The sequence below is a fragment of the Pecten maximus genome, chromosome 16 (genome assembly GCF_902652985.1).
Source record: "Pecten maximus chromosome 16, xPecMax1.1, whole genome shotgun sequence".
NCBI classification, from domain to species: domain Eukaryota; kingdom Metazoa; phylum Mollusca; class Bivalvia; order Pectinida; family Pectinidae; genus Pecten; species Pecten maximus.
This window is the reverse complement of record NC_047030.1, coordinates 5320009-5341603: the sequence shown is the minus strand read 5'-3', so window position 1 is coordinate 5341603 and position 21595 is coordinate 5320009. Positions and strand designations below refer to the sequence as shown.

Below are 21595 nucleotides of genomic sequence, written 5' to 3'. Positions count from 1 at the left end.
GAAAATGAATTATTCACATTAAATTTTACCATATTTCAACTGTTAAGACTTCATTCAAACGTTCTAACTCAAATCAAACATTTTATTACATTAATGGTACTTCCTGCTTTATTAAAAGTGTTCGAATGAGCTCTCTGCATGACCAATAATTCAATTTGATTGTACTGTCTTGCCGTAAGATTATTTGCTCAACAAAATGAATAACATAATTTTGGCTCGTGATTAAATAACTACGGAAGCCGAATAGGACCAATGAAAAAAATTAACTCAGTTGGTATCATTAAAAAATAAATAAAAAATCTCGTATATACGAGATTATTTCTCGTAAATACGAGATTATTTCTCGTAATAACGAGTTTCTTTCTCGTATATACGAGATTATTTCTCGTATATACGAGTTTATTTCTCGTATATACGGGATTCTTTCTCGTATATACGAGTTTCTTTCTCGTATATACGAGTTTATTTCTCGTATATACGGGATTCTTTCTCGTATATACGAGTTTATTTCTCGTAATAACGAGATTATTTCTCGTATATACGAGATTATTTCTCGTATATACGAGTTTATTTCTCGTAATAACGAGATTATTTCTCGTAATAACGAGTTTATTTCTCGTATATACGAGATTAATTATCGTATATACGGGATTCTTTCTCGTAATAACGAGATTATTTCTCGTAATAACGAGTTTATTTCTCGTATATACGAGATTAATTCTCGTATATACGGGATTCTTTCTCGTATATACGAGATTAATTCTCATATATACGAGATTAATTCTCGTATATACGAGATTATTTCTCGTATATACGGGATTCTTTCTGGTTTGAACTATCTAACTTGCGAGTTCTTTTTTTTCGTTATCGCGATATGGAAATTCGGTTATCACCAAATTTACATAAATTAAGTCACATAACAACTTAACTGATATAATGAATACGATATTATGATATAGAAGCTTCATTTGAGTCGCTAGTGTGATATATAAAAGTTGCGAAGACAACTTTTAAGTAGGTTGTTCGTCATAATAAGCTAGTGTACCCGGAACGATTTGCTATATTTAGCTTATAAAATGTAATTTAGGATGAAACTAAAAATGCTGAAAGTGCGACTTTTATGACGACTTTAGTTTTAGAGTTATTGCAATTTTTCTCGAAAACACACCTGAAGCCCAAAGTCGTTGACCTCGTTTTGGTGACCTATGACCTGTGACGTCACAGGTTTAAAGGAATCAGAGCCGCCAGAAAGAAAATATATAGAAACAAACGTGAACACGTGCCTGCAATTTATACAAATTAGACAAAAATCATGTAAGTGCTGGATAAACGTTTTGAGTAATATTTGTGAATAAGTTGATAATAAGTGCTACCGAAACCTGGGACATAATTTTCTTTTAAAACTGGCAGTATACAACATGTAAGATCTTCCTTATTTTCTATTATAACGGGCCAAATACGACGAGTATCATCTTACTAATATTCCATTATAACGGGTCGTATATAACATGTAAAATTTGTGATTTTCTATTTCAATGGGTCGTATATAACATGTATAACGTTAGAATAATGTTCTATTATAACGGGCCGTTACAAAATATGTAACGACTTAATATTATATCCTTTATAATGAGGTTTGTTGCACACAAATATGTATTTCGCTTATAATACTTCTAGTAATAGAAGTTTAATAAATGCTGAAGAATTTGAATTCTTACTAGCCAAAACAGCAATGGATACGTTTGAAATCCACTTGAAGAATTGTCTAAAATTGATCTGTATCTATAGAAGTACGTTGTAGGTTCCAACACTGGTTTTCATACGGGAGAGATTAAGTCTATTGTAGATCTCACTATGAATCTATACAATACATTACTTTTTTTACTTTTTGAAAGTAGTGTCCTTCATGCGCGGGTTTTTGTATAGAATACAATGCATAACTTTACTGTACGTGTGTATCGTCTTGTCACACAAACCTAAGTATCCAGAACTGTTGTTTTGTTGGTATGTTTATTTGAATATTAATTTGCAAATAAAATGACATATTATTTTACAAAAAAAAACTAATGTTGATGCGGTATTCCTTTTTATAGTAAAGAGTAAGGAATGGTTAATACATTTATATTTTGTGTATTGGTGATTGGCTGATTATTGGATCGTGTATAACATCCATCTACATCAGTCTGTGTTATCCAAGCGGTCATTTTCAGAGTCCATTTCGCTAAAATTTAATTTTCTTAAAAGCTCAAACTTATATTTTTGGATTCCGACTTCTTGTCGACAATATTCGCCAAAGTCATCAACCTCAAATCTCATTTCCAGATCGTATTCTATAAAAGGCCGTTCATGTCAAAAACGAGATACATTTAACGCGTTAGCATTTAACGTGTTAAACACATTTAAAGCGGTAAATCTTAACACGATGTTTTCTTGGAATTCTAACGCGTTTAATTTTGTTCGTTTAACGCGTTTAAAGTCGTAGCTTTTGTTTTAACGCGTTAAAATGACTAACATAACAGAAACAATCGAATACCTTGTTTCATATATCTACTACGTATTTAAAGGACTCGTTAAATCTTAAATGTTATGTTTAACGCGTTAAATGGTACTAGGTTTTGACATGAACGGCCTTTCATAGTCTTCACACATGTCTGTGTTGCTACTGGTCACACTGTCGAAGACAGCGTCACTAGATGTATTTATTAAATATCAGACTTAAAACGTGTTGCTACATAATGTTAGTAGAAGTAGATATGTTTATGAGTATATGAGTGGTTTTTCCTTCTTGACAAATATTGCTGCCATAAGAACCTTTTCAGTGTCTATCTCCTAATAACACAGTAAGACGAAATCGCCAAAGACGACAGTATATCATCGTTACTAAAGCCCTTGTAAGAGCAACATTCCACTGTGTCGGTTACAACTGCCATTCCGTAGAGTTGTACTAAATAAGTTCCGGTTTCATGATGGAGCACACTGTTACATGTAATACGAGAAATAAACGCGTTATTACGAGAAAGAAACTCGTATATACGAGAAATAATCTCGTATATACGAGAAACAAACTCGTTATTACGAGAAATAATCTCGTATATACGAGAAAGAAACTCGTATATACGAGAAACAATCTCGTTATTACGAGAAATAATCTCGTATATACGAGAAATAAACTCGTATATACGGGATTTTTTATTTATTTTTTAATGATACCAACTAAGTTATTGTTTTTATATTGGTCCTATTCGGCTTCCGTACTACAGTACCTATATATAAAATGTTATATTTTTTTGTGAATCAGAAATAGCAAAACTTAAGTGCAAATAAAAATTTTTAACAAATAAAAAACCAAATGAGCAAGATATGTGACCTTGGGAAACCTTCATAAGAACTGATAAAAATCCTCCCTGCCTTTTTTGATGGAATAACGATATCAGTCTTCGATTGCAAAAATGGCTGGATTAATTCTGTTTTCCATTAATAATTTGGTAAACGTGAGTGTTTGCGAGTGCTGGTATATTAGTTAATGATGTTACCATTTACCAAAGACTTTAAGTTGTTATTTAGTAATGGTGATGGGTTGACCGAGGTGTCTGTGACACTTGTCCCTATTTCCAGTATCGTATTGTTTATTGCATGAATTTAAAATGCTTAAAATGAAAAAAGAAAGTCTATACTAAATGTAAACATCATACCCAAATTCAAAAGGGCACACACCATAGGACCGAGTGTAGCTTACATAGTTATAAGTTTAAGGAAAAAATGGTCCCGGCACATCTGTAGAAACGGCTATCACAAACTTTAACTGTAAAATCAAAAGAAGGCCGACTGTCGGCCATTTTGTTTCTTAGATCAGACTTAGAATATAATTTGCACAACTAGGGACAAAGGAAAACCTTCTGAATTTCGAGAACATATTCTTCCAATTCGTTCTCTAGAATTTTTTATTGCGAACATTAAAAATGACCGCCTACCGATTATTTAGCTCATACATATGAAGTTTTGGGGATATCCTCCTCGTAAACCTCCAGAAATAGCGATAATCAAAGATGGCCACCTGCCCAGCGTAAGAATTTTACCTGCTGCCCCCATTACATGATCGTAAGAGGCGACTAAATTTGAGATTTTATGTTTTCCCTTCTTTCTGAACAACTTTCTTCTTCCTAATGTCTCCCTTGACAATGCCTCTTTTTCCGTCATCAGTTGAGCGTTCTCCCCTGTGAGGAAGGCTTTTGGTTCTGTCCCCATGCTGTGACATACTAGAGTCCATTAAAAATGGTAGTTGCTTCTCCTGCTTAACGCTCAACAATTTGGAAGTGGGGTGACTGTTTGGCCCGTTTTCAGTATAATGTGACCGGGTGGGGTATCCTGCTGGGTGTCTTCGGCAGTATGCTTCAGTAAGGTAGCACTATGGACCGGCAAAAGTTCCGGCCTATCACAAGGAGACTTAACACAAACATACTGCAGCCTCCCAAAACACACATCCGCACGCACCATACGCATGCATATCGCAAACACGGGAAACCGTCCTTAAAGGACCTTAGCTGTTAATAGGACGTTAAACAAATAAAACCAAACTGTCGGCCATTCACTGTTATAGATCAGACTAACGATTTAACACAGCTAAGTCAGAAGCTGAATTTGAAGTTGAGACAGATCCGTCGTATAGTTTTGTATGAATATGGAGGTAAAAAGCGTTTACGGGCGGACCGATGAACATCGGACCACAAGGGAACAGGGGCTAGGAATATTTGTTCTCGGTAAATCTTTATCGAAGTAAAGTACTTCAAAGTTTATCGTAAATAATGTTCACACTTGTATTATTAATTACCTGTCATGAAAGGTGGAGCAGGATTCGAGATTCGGCTTTTATTACCCAACACCATACATTTCAATATGTGCTGTATTACATGCAGATGTAAGCTGAATATATCATTTTGTATGAAAAAAAATGATAATGAGAAACAGAAGTAAGGAAGCATTTGAACGCCACCATCAAACGATTGTGACCAAAGTTCGTTCATTTACAAATTTTAACAAATTAATTTAAATTATACCGAGATACCGAGAGAGTGGACAATATTATCGGTGTATATTTGTTTTTTAAACGACGACGAGCAGATGTTTAATGTGTTGATCTCCCACGGAATAAATGTCGGCGATTCAGATTACTCAACAACAACTGTCAATTTCTGCTTCTATTGACTTTATTTGACAGTGAATGACCGGCTTGACTAGGAATATTCTTTTCGTATTCATCCCGTCTAAAGACTATATTTGAGCGAGTGATGCAATAACATCGAGAGCGAGGCTACTATCTTACGTAGATTGTACGCTGCTACAGTCATGATTCAAGTCTACGTATTATGAGGGGTTTTTTTTCCATTTCAAAAACGGCTTTGTCAAAGAACGAAAATTGTATTTGGTGTTGAGAGAAAGTGAGATTTAAAAAAAAACTATAATTAAAGTGCAAGGATAAGAAAGCGATAGTGTCATGTGCATTTTTGTTGTTTGAGACCTTATTTATGCTACTTTATGTGTGATCTCATTCTTCACATAGCATACAAACCCCAAATAATACAATTACGCAAATCAGTTTTGTCTTGAATGAGAAACAGTTTTAATGTTACATTAGTGAATCCACAATCTCATTCTCAGTGTGTCAATGAAATTTTTTAGGGAAAATTCTGTTACAGGTGGTACCATTTGTTCACAAACAGCTACATTACATGAGACATGTGTAAATAACGGTAAATGCGCCGAACCACAATGTGTAGATCCAACAAAACTAACGACAACGGCAGTGCCAACAACAAAAGCAGCAACAACATCAGCACCAGCAGCAACAACACCAGCACCAGCAGCAACAACACTAGCAGGTAGAGTTTCCTGCATAACTTTATGAATAAACATCGAAAGTGAAATTAAAAAGTACAAATTGCAATGATATCACATTAGGTGCGCGATGGCCCAAGGCAAAAACAGATCGTGGTAGGTTTGAAATTGTGAGTACTAATTTGTATTTATTTTATCTTTGCCATATTTTGGATTTAAATCGTACTGTTTAACCTATTGTCAAGAGCAAAGTTGATTTAGGATTTAACGAACCTTGTAACTTAAAAGTCCTTTTATAAAGCATTGAAATGTAAAAATATATATCATGATGTATCACTAGAATTTTTTGGATCTCCAATAAATGTACTTATGTCTGTAAATAGCATTGTTGCAAATTTGGATTGTATCTTAAAATAGAAATGTTTAATATGTGCCATATTCACCATTTAAATTGTATGGGTAAAAGGACTACAATTATCCCTTACTATATATGGAGGTCCCACATATAATCCTAATATAATAAGTCATTTTTAATTTCCTTGAATATTATATTGATTATTAATGAATCCATGGCACCCCTAATTAAATCTTTATAGTAGGTATGTTGAATCTCAAATCGATACAGCTTGCTAAGCAAAAAAGATGTATACGTCATGCAAAACAATTTTAATAAAACATTAAACATTTCTCTGTGGATTAATAGTTTAAAGCTCGGGTGCTATTCGTAACACGTGAGCAAATATATAAGGCAAAGAGTTATGGCAAAGATGTACACTTTATCCACCTTCAAGAAATATAACGTCTTACACATTTGCCTCCAAATAACAACAATGAACTCTGTCATATGTTCAAATAATTTTCATTTAATACACAAAATCTGATTTTCATGAAAAATGATTTCCACACGAATACAGATTGCGACGGTCTGAAAAAACAGACGACTTGCGTACTTATTTTGAGCATCGAGATTGCTAACCTAATTCCATTCTTTCAAAAAAGCATCGCCGCATCAAAAGTGGCTTTTATATTTTCTTAAAAATTAAGATCAAAAACTTTATTTTGCTGTTGCGTATATCAACCTATATACAATGTGTGTGGTTTGTGATATGTTGAGTTGTTACGAAAAGGTGTAATGGGATGCTCTTATGCTTGCAGCGGGCCGTAAACGAAGAGCTCCTAAGACAGGTAAGAAATTGTAATTAGATACTAAACCAAACAACACAATAGTTCTCTTTATTTATGCAGGCAGCTCTTTGTTCTTGTAAAAAATGTAAAATGAAGCCATTCAATGAACCGATTGTCATGAAAATTGATGAGTGTTCTTTGCTCAATCATTTTCTTATCAATATGCTTTACATGCTAATTGTCTTGAATCCATACTTTAACAAAAAATAATAAAAGAAAAATTTTAATTATTGGAGAAGATATATTAAGGCAAGAGCCCCTTAGGCCTTGGCGGTCACTTGAGACTTAAACATATAACTATACTTTATGTATTAACGATGTATTTCTAAAAAGTTCATAAATGAATGCATTTAGTAGTATAGTTTCGGCCTCATAATTCTAAAATATGAATAATTTCCATCAAAATGTGATTTCCCTGCATAAACTATAGCAAAGCTTAGCACCTCTTCAGAGAGAAACATGAAACCTATGGGCAGTGGAATTTACAATTTTGATACATCATGTTAAGAGCTTTCAATCCATAAAGAGTATTTGATGGTCACATTCATATTCTATACCTATGCTTCTCTTTGTTTTCTCTTCACCTCTGTTCTTTAACCCAGTCAGTTGATTACTGTGACCTGGAACTTTATTGGTCAAGGTCAACTATTTACATAACTATTGCAGTTTGGGATGATTTTTAATTTCTGGCGGGAATCTCTATTTTTTAAATAGCCATATCTGCGTCATTTTTTTATCATTTTAGCTTGAAATATTGCACACATCTTTATAATTGCATGTTCTACAAAATGTGCCCCAAATTAAGAATTTTGAAAGAGTTTTGAATTTTAAAACGTTTTCGTCATTTGACCCCTGTGACCTTGAGAAGATAAGAATAACATTTTTAGCCAGCCAGCATGCTATCGATGTACCAAACAGTTAGCCTTTAAACCTTCAGGTGTATACATCAAAGAGCAGAAACCTTTTTTCTGCAATTTTAAATGATTTTTTAATTTTGGCGAGAAAAAAATGCTTTATGTAAGTGTTTAGGTCACCTGAGACGAAGTCTCAAGTGACCTATTCTAATCGCTTTTTGTCCGTCGTTGTGCGTCGTCCGTCGTGCGTCGTCTGTTTGTAAACAATTTACATTTTCAATTTCTTCTCCGAAACCGCTCAACCTAGTTCAATGAAATTTGACAAAAAATTTCCATGGCTGAAGGTCAACCAAAATTGAGAATTATATGGTCCCCACCCCGCAGGGGCCTGAGAGGTGGGGCCAAAAAGGGTCAAACTGACTGCAATTTCAAACATCTTCCTTGCAATACCCATATAAGAGAGAATCAACTACTTTTCATAGATTGAAGGGTCTCTTAGTGCTTTACCAAAATTATGAATTTCATGACCCTGGAGTCTCGCGTTTGCCCCTGGGGAGGGGGTAAACTTTACTAGAGTTTTTATAGGGAAATCACATTTTTGACTATTATTTGTTGGATTTGTATTGGAACTCATTCTAACCTGGTTAACATTATCAGAATGGTATAACAGTTTGATGGTATGCACTTGTTGGTTGGCCCTGATTGACCCTTAAGACTGATGGGTGTGGCCAAAAAGGGTCAATTAGATTAACCGAAATATTTCAAATCTCAGGTGACCGTTAAGGCCCATGGGCCTCTTGTTTTTTTCAAATTGTCATATCTCTGTTATTTTACGTCGGATGATCACATAACTTGCATATTCTTATTCAATGGATCATGTTCGTTCATATGCCCAATTTGATATTTTTATTTTTGACCTACTTCCGACCCCAATAACAAGACCTTGACCATAACATTCTTTGTAACTATGTTATTGAGAAAATTAGTCCTGACCAAATGCTATCCAAATAAAATGAAAATGAAACACATTATGCTAAAACATGGGAGTTTCCTATATAACCTATAGTAAAATTTACCCCTTCCCAGGGAGAATGTGACACCCAGGGGCCATGGAATTTACAATTTTGATAACGAACCTTCTATCCATGAAAATATATACCATTCTGCCATATCTGTGTCTTGAGAAGATTTTTTGAAATATCAGTCTATTGGACTACTTTTTCCCCCACCACCCTCTGGATCCTGGAGGATAGGGATAATATAATTTACAGTTTTGGTAGACCTTTAGCCTGGGGAGATTTCTGCACAATTTAATAAAAGATTGTTCAGAATTGTTTTAGATGAAGTCGAAAATGTGACTAACGACGGATGATGATGGATTGGAAAAGGTCACTGAGCTTGGCTCAGGTGACCTTAAAATATCGGTTCACCCTGTATTTTTAGTTAAGTTGGAAAACTTGACCTACAAGACAGATTTTCTTTCTTTTTTTTTCTCTCTTTTTTTTTTTTTTTTTTTTAAATTGAGGATAAGTTGCAAGAAAATATATAAGAGGGCACTCGAGTAAAGGGAGTGGAGTAGAGATATTTAGAGGCAGTGTTTAACAACTCATCTCTCATTAATTTATATACTTTTACTTATGAATTAATTTTAGGAATCCTTGCTTCCTGTAAGAGTAATTGTTCAGCTCCCGAAGTTTGTCGATATCAATGCAAAGGTAAGTGATTTATGTAATTTTTATTTATAATTGAAGAATGAACTTGAAATGTTTGAATTAAATGAATTTACATGCTGTGAATATTTTCATATCTATTGATTGAATAAGCCATCAAAATATCTTTTTGTGTTTTATTCAGCAGGCCAAAGCGGATCAATAAAGCATGGGCTTTCCCCTCTGGTCCTGATTATCGGGGTTGTCACCAAACTGTTCGTCGGCTGATAATGCGGTGTAGCTGATATATTTCCGTTATTCAGATTATACGTTTTCACAGATAATATGACGAATAACAATAGAACAAAGACAATACGCAAGCGTTGACTCCTACCAGGATGAGCTGCAAACATTACAGACTTTTTTTTATAGAAGTTATGAGTTGAAACATGTGATCAGACAATCTTAACTGCAAAAGTATCAACTACCGAAGTATCCAAAAGAATAATGGCGCTGAAGAATGGAATTGCTTTAATCATAAATTAATTATCTATTTTATGAATACAATTCATATCAGTTTATATATTTATATATCAGTAAAATAACAATCATCTATTACTATTGAGTTTTTACTCATTTAGAACATTAACCGATAAATTGTTTTGCGCCATCAAACTTGGTTCCATTGGATATACATTTGATATGTAGTTGATTGATGATGCACTTACCTAATTACCAAATTACGTACTTAAATTACTAAAGAAAGAACGCAGATTGTCAAAGACAGGATAAAAAATAATCACTTGTATTGACGAAACTCGAAAGGAGGAAACATGAACTAAATACCACAATACTTAAGCAGTATACCGCCGATAATATTTATTTTTAACCATTTTTTCGAAGAAACGTCAATTTTTGTGTGAACAGTTGACATTTTGAATGTATTTATGGCAAGCCAACTTAACATTTATTCAAGTAGCATTGTCGATTCTGTATGAGATATCTTATATAATTATATAAGATATCTTATATATATAAGATATGTCATATAGTATATGCGATATCTTATATATTATATAAGATATATCATATAGCATATAAGATATTTCATATATAAATTAAATGAGATATCTTATATAATTATATAAGATATCTTATATAGCATATAAGATATCTCATTTAATTTTCTATATACGATATCTTATATATTATATAATAATAAGGAACGAGATTTCTAGGCAATAAAATAAGAAACTAATTTATCCCTTGAACAGAGCACGTGGTCCAATGGCACTATGGTGGAGAAGGATAGATTATTCGATGGCATTGAACAATGTGTTGAAAAGGCCGAACATTTTCTTTTACATGGCAACGGTTTATCAGAACATATACTATGCTATATAGATTATTCTAAAGCAGCACTAAATGTATTAAAAGATCATCATGGTTTGTCCAGCCTCGTGTCCGACCAACTGCCGGACGAGGAGACTTCATTTCGTCGTTTTGTTAACATCTTGTTGTTATATAAGATATCTTATATAGGAACGAGATCTTATATAGAAAATTAAATGAGATATCACATATACTATATGATATATCTTAATTAAGATATCTTATATAGAATCTGATTTAATTTCTATATAAGATATCTCATATCGTATATGAGATATCTTATATAGCATATGAAATATCTTATATAGTATATAAGATATCTCATATGCTATATAAGATATCTGATATATTTTTTTCTGAAATACAAGATCGACATTGCTCCTTAAATACATGTTAAGTTGGCTTGCCATATGTCTGCCATATTCAGTCCATTCAATGTTCAAAATTATGTGTCACCCCAATGACTTGTTGAACGATAGTAAAAATAACAGACCACCCTAATATATAACCAGTTATATGCATACAAGTGACATGCGTAGGCCACGTCCTTACATGACCATCGCACTTAATGATACTTAGGATGTTAATTACGATATATTAATGATATTACAAATAACAAATCTACAAATAAATTAACCATTAGTACAACAATCGCATTGTTCGTTTGACATTACCTTTTACATTTTCTTCAAGTAAATAGTTTCTACATCCATGATTCAAAATATTGTATTAAAGTGATTCTATTCTATTAATAAAATCCAATCTGACGAGGACTTTAAACACGTTTTCAAAATGAAAGATATGTGTTCAGTTGAGAGTTGTAACGTTGTCTTTCGGGGAGACATTAAATCAAAGAAATGGAAAAAGCATTACTGATGATCAAGAGGTTTACATGTGTGGGAAGTGTTTTAAGAATCCTCAAAAACGAAAGCTGCAACCTGAAGATAAAAACGTTGGTGTTGATGATGATACGTGGTTGAACATCCAATTATTATCCATAGAAGGTCTTCCGCACACCAAATGCACACTTTGTATGAATAGTTAAGAACAAAACTTGACCATTTTGCCCAAGCGCGAAAAAAAACACCTCATCTTTTATCACAAACTGTGATGTCCTTGGTCCTCGCGTATTTGTTTCCATCATCGCATAGGGACAGATATTTACCCAAACATTGAAATTCATACTGATGAAACAGAAATGTTCTCAACTACATTCCGGTATAAAGGAAACCATCAATGATCTTTTGGAGATATCACATATGTTACCGATGTAGAAGTCGTCCTTTAATCAAATGACAATGGTATTCACACTCCAAAGCACGAGGATTCACTGCTGTTTCGGGTAAAATTGAAGACGGACGTACCCTTGAAACAGTGTTAGTTCAACTATTTTTAACATGTCAGTTTCCAGCAAAAACAAAAACCTTTCGTTTCGTAGTTACATTTATTAGACATAAGTTAATTGTTCCATTGAGCCTTTGACGTGAACATCTTACAAGAGAAAACATTCTGGAACACAACACAGTGTTATCAGAAGAATGTTTCGGCAATCAGGCGACTGTCATACTTGACGGTACTTATATATATAATCATGAGAGTATCTCATATTATGGCAAGAGGTAGTAGAGCTATTGTTAGTCCAAGAGCACAGTCCTGCCTGCTAATTAAATTCTGGACACAGTATAACTTTTAAAGCGATAACGATGTGAAGATTATAAAAGCCATCATGGATAGTCTTTCCTGGTTTGAGAAAGATTATAGTGTCGTTATTGATCGAGGGGTTAGGAATGTTTTGCCAGATTTGGAATTTTTGACAACAAAGATGCGGTCCGATCTAAAGCCCGAGCAGACTAAGCAAAGCGAACCAAAAGCTAGCCATTACTAAATTAAGATGGGTAGAGGCGTCAAAACTCACACGGTTCAAGCAATGGCTGTTTTTAAAAACACAACTTGACTCTAACTATCTGTTTGATGTCATCGAGGTACTTGTTAGAATAGTAACCACCTGTCTCAATGGAATCAGAGGTAGTGGACCATATATGTTAAAACACCAGAGCGAAATGCAGAGGAGAGGGGGATAAAATAAAAGCACCTAGGTGTTAACAACTCCTTAGCTCAGCGTCAAAATGATCATCAAGATCTACCAGTAGGGCTACGTCACTATTTGTTAAACCAGATGTTTCTGCGGATATTTGTGACTTTCCAAAGTATACATGGACTACCTCTCTCAATATCCTGTGGTACATACCAAATAGCATTGGCAGCTGGATACATCAGTGTGCATATCAACGATGATGGTGACTACGAGATGAAGATATATCGGCACTCACGGGACATTGTAGGATATAAGATTATTATTGCCAATGCCTAACTGGACATAGAATCACGGGGGTATGTGCTCACCCAGCCAGTATCCTATACGATTTAGAATACAACATGCATTTGGAAACTAATAAGCATTTGCATAAAATATAATAAAAAAAAAAAGGTTTAAGACAAATCCTCTAGTAATGTAGATTTTGCTATCAACCGTCATCTTCCAGGTATTACATATGGTCGACTTTGACAATCAGAACTACGATGCAGACCAACACTGACATGGTCAATGCGATTCTAGGACGAGGAAGCTATACTGGATTCCAGATTAGGTGGTTTAATGTGTAAACAAACATAAATCTATCATGTAAGCGTTCTAGTCAGAAACTTAATTCAGCAGTTTTAAGAATATTTGGGTATTTGTGGTTATCACGGAAGACGGTGGCCATTTTGAAACTGGACAATTTCACTGTAGTATGTAATTAGTTTAGGTTTCAGTCCCTGTGTACTGATGAAACTAAGTATAAACACTTTCTTTCAGTGCATTTTACAAAATTTCGTTCCAAAACAAATTTTCCCCTATGCTCGTTTTTTCGTTTTATAAATTACATAGAAATATCGACAATCTATTTTAATTACTTTGCACGATTGTTCCTAATTACTATTTTCAGGGCAATTCATTTGATACTGTTTGTAGATGCTTTTAGCTCATAATTACGAATGGACTACAATAGGAAGATATATTTTTGAGCTTCATACATTGCTCTTACACAAAATCCATCGCATGTTATCTCCTGTTCCTAATGTATTTAAAATTGTAACTTCTTACTTTGCATACATGATATCTAACATGTTGTTATCAGCATGCTTATGTTTAGTTTTCTAAAAAAAATGCAGAATCAATATTGTAGAATTTTCCTCCAGAAACATACATATTTAGTTTTTATTTTGCACAGAAAGGCCGCTATATTTTTCCGTATGTACATATTTGAAAATGTTTATTTGTAAACGTACACCCAGGACTAAAGAGGCGTCCTATATCACATACAAGGTATCATATTTGTTTATTAGGCCGTTTTGAAACCCGACTTTAGTGGTTTTCATACATCACCAGAATATTCAATTCGATTGTTAAACTTCATCATTATCATCATCTTTCCATAGTCCGTTAAGCGTCGAGGAATCTTAATTTCAAATAAAAAACAAATCAGTTCGGAAGACCTCTTCATTAGAATTAAAAGATGTGAAATGCATCAAATATATCGTCGAGATATATAAGATATCTTATTTACTTACTGGAGTGAAATAAATTTCACATCCAACAGCTATTGGTTGTGTAACCTCTATTCATGTATCTTGCATTCATAAAGAAGTTGTGTTATATCACGTTATATGTTTATTCCTTACGGTTAATGGGTGTTACATCAGGAGGTACTTTTTTATTTTTATTATGTTACATTTAACATACTAAAATCCATTATTCCTTTTTTTCTATTTTCACATTCATTCTACTTGTGAAAAAAAATATATAGATGAGTGACGTGTGCAAGCCCTCCTGTGAGAGGACATATTTGCAATACATTAACATGTTTTGCCTGAATAAAAAGGTCTTAATCAAAAATATATTAATCCTATCAGAATAAAACTTCGTTATGGGGGACATAACTAATTTGATATATCAATGTCATACAGAGAGTTTGATGTGATAAGAGTTATTGTTAGCTCAGTGAAGTGCATTCTTACGGGATATATAAGACACGTGTAACTAGATCACCTTCTTTCATACAGGTAATAACGTCCACGGATTTTCTCCCCTTATACAGATATGTGGAGTCCTATTCAAGCGTTACCTGTGTCCCTGTAGATGTATTATCGAAATCATTTATCATCCCGACGCTTAGGGCGTAGCCTATTGAATACAATGTCGCATCTTATAATATAATGCGATTGAGACGAAAGAAAATTGGGCGTACATCGTCCGCCTTCGTGCATATGAATTGTTTCAACTAGGTCACAGTAATTTAATTTTAGATTGAAATTAAAAATCGCATTTGAGCGCTCTGTTTAATTTACATATCTTATATTTTCCAAATCACCTTACGTTCTCTTAAATGTAGTTGCTCTTATCCATACATTCCATGAAAACTGCCATAGTTGACGTCCAGACCTTAATTCGAATATATGTATATCAATTCATGAACCAATCGAGAGTCAAAATTGTATACCAGTGTGTTATATGAGGAGTGCATAAACATAACAAAATTAAACTGGTTCCATTTTTTAATTATGAATAATTGGTCAAATATGTACAAAACATGCACTTTAGAATGTCACACATGTTGAAATTGACATAACATTATTGTATCGTTATCTAAAACAGATAACTAAGTAAACACATCCAAGGAACGTTATTCATCAGTTGATACTAACACGAGACAGGTCTAAGTCAATAAATATTACGTGGGGAACATGTTTGGTTGTCATGGGGCAAGGTACTTATTGATTATAGCTAGGTCGGTATAAACATCATGGCCATGACTTATATAGGCCTACCCTGCTGTCTAACCAATTTGTATTAATGTTATACAATAAAATATGTTGAAATGAAATAAACATCATGGTTATTGTTGTAATATGTTAACATATATTGGGTATCTTAAATGTTTCCTTTAAATACTATTATAATCTGACAATAATATCTACTTCTAACCATAATCAATACGGACATGGAGTTGCCATAATTCGTTGTTAATTTGAGGCCTAAAGTAAATTGACAAGAAACTTAGGAAATGCACCATGATATTGTAACAAGAAGGATGCACCTTGACCGACAGTTCGGGGCCGTTGTAACGTTGAAAATGGACCCACGCCGTTGAAAACTGACCCTCCTGTTGAAAATGGACCCCATCAGGTCTCTCTTTTCCACGTGTAGACTGTTGAAAAAGGAACCCGTTGAAAAGTGAGTCACATGTACATGTTTCTATGAATAATAGCACTGTTATAAGATACAAGTATGGTTACAATTAAACAAGCATACAATTTTGATCGATATTGATCAACAATTCGATCTTTTGTGACCCATATAATGACCTTTGGTATATATTCAAACTGTAGATAATATGCATATACAATGTATACAGTATTGATCAACATTGGTAAACAATTTGACCTTTGACATTTGGTGACCCATATTATGACCTTTGGTATATATTCAAACTGTAGTATAATATGCATATAAAATGTATACAGTATTGATCAACATTGGTAAACAATTTGGTGACCCATATTATGACCTTTGGTATAACTTATCACTATGATAAATTATTCATCTAACACGTACACGATATTGATCGACACTGATTGACAATTTGACCAGTGACCTTTGGTGACCCATATAATGACTTTTGGTATAACTTATCACTGTTATCAGATATGCATATGACATGTACACGTTATTGATCGGCATTGGTTGATAATTTGACCTTTGACATTTGGTGACCTATATAATGACATTTGGTATATCTTCAAACTGTAGTATAATATGCATATAAAATGTATTCAGTATTGATCAACATTGGTAAACAATTTGACCTTTGACCTTTGGTGACCCATATTATGACCTTTGGTATGACTTATCACTATGCTAAATTATTCATCTAACACGTACACAATATTGATCGACACTGATTGACAATTTGACTTGTGACCTTTGGTGACCCATATAAGGACATTTGGTATATGTCTTCAAAAAGGATATGTTCGACACGGATACACAATTTGTCCTATTAAACGTTCGGTTATTTATTCATAAATCGGGATCCGCTGTAACATTTGAATATGGAACTGGTGTCATTTTTAACATATTATGGGTCAGTATGTTGTGGATTCCATTTTCAACGTTGATTATGGAACCGTGTCATTTTAAACATATAATATGGAAATGGGTCAGTATGCTGTGGGGTCCATTTTCAAAGTTGAATATGGAACCGGTGTCATTTTAAACATATAATATGGAAATGGGTCAGTATGCTGTGGGGTCCATTTTCAAAGTTGAATATGGAACCGGTGTTATTTTAAACATATAATATGGAAATGGGTCAGTATGTTGTGGGGTCCATTTTCAACGTTGAATATGGAACCGGTGTCATTTTAAAAATATGATATGGAAATGGGTCAGTATGTTGTGGGGTCTATATTCAACGTTTAATATAATATGACACTATAAACTGGTACCGAGATCCAATACTTATGTTGTTCAATATTCAATGGGGTCAATTTTCAACGGGTATGTAAAGAAAATTTAATATTTGGTTCCGTTTTCCACAGCATCCCGGTTTCATTTTCAACGTTGAAAATGGAACCGGGTTCCATTTTCCAAGGGGGTCCATTTTAAACGTTACACCGGCGTCGACTATCCATAGTGAGTATAGTTAAGTATTTTAATCCGAAATCTACCGACATTGGCCAGCGGATGATTCTTGATAACACCTTTTGCTGTATCAGTCAGCTTCAAACTAAACCAACACGTTCAGTGGTAAAACAGAACATTAAACCACCACCAAAAGCGTTCCTTTCCTTTCTGAATATGGTTGAGGGCCGCGGAAAAAAACACTGTGTGGGACTCGGGATCCTTGAGTAACGTCGGCGGATTGCATAAAATAGCAATAACTACGAGAGGCTGCCGTACACGCGACTAGACCAGGCGCCATCTAGCACTAAGATAGATACATGCTCATGTATAATTAACTCATTATATCTGAATCGAATCACCTGCATCGACTCATAAAAAGCATAATAACACGATGTGATGTTTAATGAGGAACGTGTTTCCTTTCATGCCAACACCACTCAAATTTAGAGAGAAATTCAAAATAATGGGGAAAACGTTCTTTTACAGATGGAGCTGATTATTGTAAAAAAATACAAAATAAAAATGATCCATGTGGAACAAATGGCAAATGCACCAATGCTACATGTCAACAAATAACAACTCCAGCACCAACAACAACGGTAGTACCGGCCGGAGCAGGAGGGAAAACATCACCAACAACAACGATAGTACCGACCGGAGCAGGAGGGAAAACATCACCAACAACAACACCAACTACTACTTCTCCTAAAAATAATACTTCTACTACTCCAGGTATTTTTCTATGACACTAAAAAGTAGAAAAAATACTGTAACAATAGACTTCACCGTACATTTAGTGACACGGCTGCAGCAGTAATATATTAACAAAACATATGCATTTTATTGTTATTCAGGGTCAGTAAAATCAAGGACATCCTTCTATACCTTACATTCAATTGTATATGTGTGTGTGTGTGTGTGTGTGTGTGTGTGTGTGTGTGTGTGTGTGTGTGTGTGTGTTTGTACGACACTGCAGTATATCACACAATACGACATTTCAATAAACATGAAAGATTCGAATACTTTTGGTATCAAATACATATACATGTGCAACTCAACCACTATGTTGAACTAAACAGACCGCACCTAACACTGGCTGACAAAACATTTATTAATCACATGATCAAATACATGACTAATTATTAATAACATAACATATACAAACTACATGAACTATATCATTTTAATCAGCCTATTATAAAGGTTAATGTTGGGTTAGCCACATAAAAACCGTTTCTAATCAATTATGTTAATTGAGGTATTGTATAGCAAAAAATACACAAAATACATGTTATGAATTACTTCAATCAAACTATTATATATCTATTATAAACAGGGAGGTAAGGGTGGGATTTCAAAAATAAAGTCTTTTTTATCAATTGTTTTAAAGCATACGCAATAGATTTGGCAAATTATCAAGTTGGCTGCCTGGTCTTGGGACCCCTTTAAAACAAGTGATAAATCAGATAAAAGCAGCTCAATAAAAAGGGGCATAACTCCCACATCAAAGGAAATAAAAACTTACATAGGGTATATCATTCTTGTATTGTTATTTCCGATGCTTAAATAAAACTAGATGATTATTTGTCTTTGTCGCATTCACACACTAATAATAATAATAAAAAAAACTCCGACACTATGTCGAACGAATAAAGCCAACCTCAGAGAGGATGACAAGTTCAAACAATCCATCATTACCTCAAAGGTGTATTTATATTATTTTTGTCAACGTGTGCTTATGTTCAATTACAGCACAATGTAAGGAAATGTTCTATCTTATCTATTTTAGTCGTGGTGGGACGGAGACGCAGATCTGGTAAGAAATCTGCTATGTTATCAACTGTATTTTAATGTTGTTATCAGGTCACCGTAATGTATCATTTGAGTATTTTTTACCTAAAACGATGAAAACAACTTAAAAGATTATTCGACACCTACTATGTAACACATACGTTTTTCGATTCTAACCCTTTGCTTGTATCCGGAGAAAAAGGTTTAATTTCAAAAAATGAGATTCATATTTGAGTTAGTTATTATCCATATAATACGGTTCTTGAAATCCTAAATGTTTCACAGTTTCATCTGTTGAACAAGTATGTTACGAAAACGGAGAAGATCTATCGCCATACAAATTCCTTTTATCAACCAAGGAAATGAATAAAATCCAAAGTATAACATATATGTTTTATTGATGATGTATCTCTGTCCATTTCAGCACCTTCTTCATGCCTATGTCCTAAAACTCAAGAATGTCTTTTCGAATTCACAAGTGATTGAATTTTGTTAACTTAAATGAATAGTATTAACTCAAAGTTATATATCGAAAGAAATATGTTTTGTTAGAACTAGAATTTGCAGTGAAACAGTTTATATAGTTAAATTAAAACATTTGATCAACACATGTATGAAATAATAACATATTTTTCAATGGGAAACTGAAATGTGTAGGATTATTTATAAATGAGCATATTATTGATTGAAATGGTTTGTTGTATTCACCAGGTCAACACAGTGGATCCTTAAAGAACAGGTTGTCTCCTATTGTCCTGGTTATCGCCATCGTCACCAAACTGGTCATCAAATGATTATGTGATTTAACTTATACAGTTTTGTTATTCTGATTTTATTGTTTCTTCGATAGCATGACGAATAACATTATCATATGGACATTATGCAAGCATTGATTCTTACCAAGATGAGCTGCAACGTTAACAGTTTTATTATTGTTTTTATTCCGTTTAAATTCATTCTGTTGGGTTCACATTATCAATCTTAATTTAAATTAAAACATTAACTGCATAAGTATTATATGTGTAGAATGATTAATTTATTAATTTCATTTTAACTCCAGTATATATTTTGTGTGGTTTTGAATATTAGTCATATCACTTTTTGTATGTTTGTAATTTTCCTATGATTTTATGATTACAAAATTATCTATTCGTCATCCTACTATTTATTTTTGATATCATTTGTAATAAAACTTTGTTAAGAATTAAACCGTTTCCATTTTTTTGTCCGTTCTTTAGAATGATCGTCCTTGAGAACGGGACTTTTTAAAGTCATAATCGAAATGTATTGTTTGCAGTTGATGTATTTGTACCTGATCTCTCAATTGCATGAATCATAATATAAGGGGCGATATAATACTGGACCTTGCTTGACGTTCAGCTGGTGGTAAGGGCAGTGTTAAACGTCCTATCAACAGCGTTGGTCATTGAATTGGTCTAACAGGCCTCTTATGGCTATAAAATGCCTCCAGTGAGGAGTATGGATGTATTTTCGGATATTACAGAAAGGCCATGTTTATCTTGTTATGATTAAAAACTCATGACGACATAATAGTACAACATTCCTGTAACATACTGCTGAGGACAACCAACAGGGCATATTATCCGGTCACATTAAAATGATAACGGGATAATCCGTTTAACATAAGTAGAAACAACCATCTTCATGTTACAGTGTATCCATTAATATATTTATAGCATTGATGTCAATTCTAGACATGTTAGACGCAATAATATTTCAATGTGTTCCATAGTGTAGGCTATACATACAAAATGCATAATTTTCTATATAAGCGAGCATACATCTCATAGTAGAGTTCATGGTTTAATACTCCAATATATATATTCTTTTCCCGATTTCTTTTTTTTTCTCTTTTTACCAAAGAGGATCAATACAACTGTATTGCTAAGGTATTTGTGTTTTATTCTCGTGACGTAATTGCCATTGATAACGTTTTCACGGTAATAGCCAAACAATACTGATAATAAACGATTATGATAGCCACACTTTCTAGCAGTGGTGTACACATTGATTGATCAACATAATGTTTTAACATTTTAAATATTGTCTTTAATTATCAAAGACGATCATATTGCAGTTTATCAGCATCAAATTGCACATTGGATGTATATTGGTCCTTCTGAAGAAAAGTTATAATTTACAAA

General features: G+C 33.6%; 1 protein-coding gene across 1 annotated transcript; it reads left to right on the top strand.

Moving 5' to 3' along the window:
- Nucleotides 1-4678: 4678 nt before the first annotated feature.
- On the top strand, nucleotides 4679-20224 carry LOC117314552 (salivary glue protein Sgs-3-like). Its single transcript, XM_033868620.1, has 5 exons — nucleotides 4679-4757; nucleotides 5694-5876; nucleotides 6988-7017; nucleotides 18126-18371; nucleotides 20142-20224. Exons 1-5 carry the CDS (start codon nucleotides 4679-4681, stop codon nucleotides 20222-20224), a joined length of 621 nt encoding a protein of 206 aa, XP_033724511.1.
- The last annotated feature ends 1371 nt before the right edge of the window (nucleotides 20225-21595 follow it).

Bases quoted from the DNA above. Each gene is read 5' to 3' on its own strand.
- LOC117314552 (XM_033868620.1), top strand. From the start codon at position 4,679: ATGGAGGTAAAAAGCGTTTACGGGCGGACCGATGAACATCGGACCACA. The intron at 5,877-6,987 runs GTAGAGTTTCCT...TTATGCTTGCAG, and splicing joins AGCAGCAACAACACTAGCAG to CGGGCCGTAAACGAAGAGCT. The intron at 18,372-20,141 runs GTATTTTTCTAT...TGTATTCACCAG, and splicing joins TAATACTTCTACTACTCCAG to GTCAACACAGTGGATCCTTA.